The sequence below is a fragment of the Fusarium falciforme genome, chromosome 3 (genome assembly GCF_026873545.1).
Source record: "Fusarium falciforme chromosome 3, complete sequence".
In the NCBI taxonomy this organism is placed as follows: domain Eukaryota; kingdom Fungi; phylum Ascomycota; class Sordariomycetes; order Hypocreales; family Nectriaceae; genus Fusarium; species Fusarium falciforme.
Window position 1 is genome coordinate 2,311,753 of NC_070546.1, and position 3,277 is coordinate 2,315,029.

Below are 3,277 nucleotides of genomic sequence, written 5' to 3' on the forward strand. Positions count from 1 at the left end.
GAGGTCGGCTTCACGGCATGCCGGGGACAGCCCGCAATTCCCTCGTCGTCGTCCGCTGGCTGGCTGCATCTGCAATCACAATCCATTGCGGTGGAGGCGCCGAGATGCGCGTTATGCCATGCCTGCGACTCTGTTTTTTGTGGTGACAGGAGGACTCGGTGAGGTGAGTGGATGCTCGATACTGCGAGAAGCGGACAGAGTCAGAGAGTAGAAGCGAGCCGTGCGGGTAGACGGCAGGCCCGCTTCTTTTTCATGATCCTGATCCTGATCCTGATGGTCCAGCAGCATCCATGATGATGACGAGATCCGACCGAGAACCATCCAGAGCGAGTCCTTCTCGTTCATCCTCAAAATTGGGGATATATATCAAGACGTGGCCGCCCGGTGTTCTGGCTCTCGCCCCCCTCCCCACATCCCAACGTCTTACACGCATTTGTAGACCAAGACGAACCTGGACATAAGTTGTCAGCCTTTAACGCTCATGATAGCTTTATAAGCCTTGAGACGTCCACGCACACACTGGCTTCGCAGCATATCACCTTGTCCAGCAGCATTCTACTGCACTGCACAGCACAGCATCAAACTCGCAGCCAACAAACATATCATCCATCACCAAAGCAGAGTCGTGTGCTCCACCTTACGATTCCAAACAAGCCCTCACTCAGAAGCACAACCAATTCCAAAAACCCCCCTGTCTCGTTCTCGCTCTCGCAACCGATCCCTGTGCCTCAGCCTCGCCCTCATCACTTGTTAGTCTCGATCTGCGCCTTGAGCATAACGCGTCCTCTCATCTGAGCTTGAGCTGTCCTTCTCCCACGGCCGTTGCCAGTACAGCACACTCTCCCTTCCCCTTGTCAGCAACCGGCCCAAAAGCATTACCACCCCATCCCATCCTCTCCTCTCCTCACCACTCGTCCATCCATCCTCTTCTCTGCCCCCCCCCGTAAGTCCGCCCGTCGCGCGCGGACTTTTGGCTTCAGCTAGGGGCATCTTGTCGACGCCGCGGGGCGACCCACCACCACAACCTCAGTCTGCGGGCCCTTGTTCGCTCCCTGGACGATCCCTGTCGCCCTCGCCTTCTCGGACATAAAGACCTCGCCGACCGTTAGGCACACGCCCTCCCTCACCATCCATCGTTGATTCCCGCACTGCAAGCGGCGCCGGACAGTTGATAGAAAACCCTCCGAGGGCCGTGGCCCATTCTCACATAATCCACCTAATTCAAGGCCGTTACGCATATCTCAGACAGTCACCAGTCACACAAGCCTGGGCCTGGCCCTGTCCTAATCCAGCTGCGCGTTATATGCCTCTTGGCTTCGACTGCTATTATTATTAAGCTCGTCGAACCCTTTTTTCTTCTCCCCGTTGCTTCACATTCTTATTATACATACATCCTTCCCCCCCTCCCTTCCCAGCTGTCTGGTTCATCCCTCTCTTCATCCCACTTACACACATTACATCCATCTCAACATATCTATCTTATCCCCTTCACTCTGGATTGGATGACACCTCGACCCATTCGTCCTACAGTCAAGACAAGATCTTCAACAATGGGTTCAAGTAGCTTGCCCTCTCCTCCTGCAGAGGACCACAAGTCGACTCTCTCACGAAAGAGCACATCAAGTGCCAAGTCAGTCAAGCCTGTCCACCGCGCCTCCAAACGAGCGAGCTCCAGTGCCGCCGCTATTCACCACCACGACCATGTCACACATACCGCTGGCATGGACGGTCGACATAAGCGTGTGTGGAAGGCCTGTGAGCGATGTCGAATGAAGAAGACCAAGGTATGTCTGGTAAACTCCGAGTGTGTCCCCCCACTAACACGATCAAGTGCGACGGTGAATTCCCCTGCAAGCGATGCAAGGATGACGGTTTGGTATGCACCGCCGGTGTTAGAAAGAAGATGGAATACAAGCAACTGCCTCGAGGGTATGTGTGGAAGAAGCTTACCTGGATCCACATGTCACTTACACACGCCACAGATACGCCGAAGTGCTCGAGAACACCCAATTCGCCCTCATCGCCACTGTCCACAAGCTTTACTCCATGGTCCGGAATAACCAGCCCTGGGAGCTGGGTGAGCCCGAGCTCAACGACCGCGGACAGCCCGTGATCCACAACATCGCGCAGAAGCTTGGCTGCATCCGACCCAATAGCGACATCGACCTCCCCGTGCACTCAGTATTCCCCGAAGACGAGGCCGGCATGGCTGAGCTGGCACGACAACTCGAAGACCAGCAGAAGGAGCAGGAGCCCCAGAAGGAGGTTAAGGACACAGACTCTTCAGTGTGCAACCGAACAGAACGGGCATCGTCATCCGAGCTCGACCACTCTGACTTTGAGCACGACTACCGAAAGGCTGCCTTTGGCAACAGCAACGCCATGACTCTCTCGCCGCAGAGCTTCACCGGCAGCAGCGACTTCGACTTTGCGCCCCCGCCCCCCGAGATCGACGCCTCAGCCATGTTCCCCTCGCAGTCCCCGTCCATGTCGAGCTTCCCTGCTTGGTCAATGGCCAAGCCTCAACCCAGCGACCTGACGATGCAATTCCTCCAGCAGCAGCAGAACGGAATGATGGCCAACATGGATCTGCTCAACCAGGGCCTCGTCGAATCCGAATTTGGCACCATCAAGCCCCACGTCCTGTCGTGTCCCAACCCCGAGGTGATGATGGGCATGGGCGATCCCATGATCTATTCAGGCTACGACGGCGAACCGATGCGACTATGACCATCACCACGGCCCCTGACTGCGCTTGACTGTACAGTATTATAGATTTACTTGTTTACGGCCATTCCCCTCACGTCGAAATTCGTCACGCGGCAAGGTGTTTATCGGTATCTTTTTTATTCTTCTATTCTGGGCACATATTTCTAGGGTTCTGGGGGTTTTTTTTTTATCTGTACGAAAAGAGGACGCGAACTCGTAGAATCGAGTGTGTCCTTTTGGCGGCTGGCGTTGGATGACTTCTCTTAAGGCTGGACATGGGAATCTTGTACAAAGCTCCCCCAACTCGAACGCCACGAGACGGACAACGTGGAAGTTGGAAGCGGAGCAGGCAGGCAGGTTGGCAAGCAAGGTGTGTGAAATACGGGATATGGGACATGATACAAGACATTGGATGGAAATATGGCACGAAAAGGAACATCTCTCTCTCTCTCTCTCTCTCTTTCCACCCCGGGCGCCAGGGGGGAAAGGGGGCTGGGTCAACAAGTGCACACTCGGGCAAGGTAACCTTGTGAAGGTTTTCTGGGGAAAAGAAGCATATTTTTTTTTG

General features: G+C 54.9%; 1 protein-coding gene across 1 annotated transcript; it reads left to right on the forward strand.

Annotated features, from left to right (window-relative positions):
• Positions 1-1,550: 1,550 nt before the first annotated feature.
• Positions 1,551-2,730, forward strand: NCS54_00401600 (Zn(2)-C6 fungal-type domain-containing protein; the record flags this gene model as incomplete). Its single annotated transcript, XM_053149567.1, has 3 exons — positions 1,551-1,784; positions 1,832-1,929; positions 1,983-2,730. 3 exons carry the CDS (start codon positions 1,551-1,553, stop codon positions 2,728-2,730), a joined length of 1,080 nt encoding a protein of 359 aa, XP_053005542.1.
• Between the last annotated feature and the right edge of the window lie 547 nt (positions 2,731-3,277).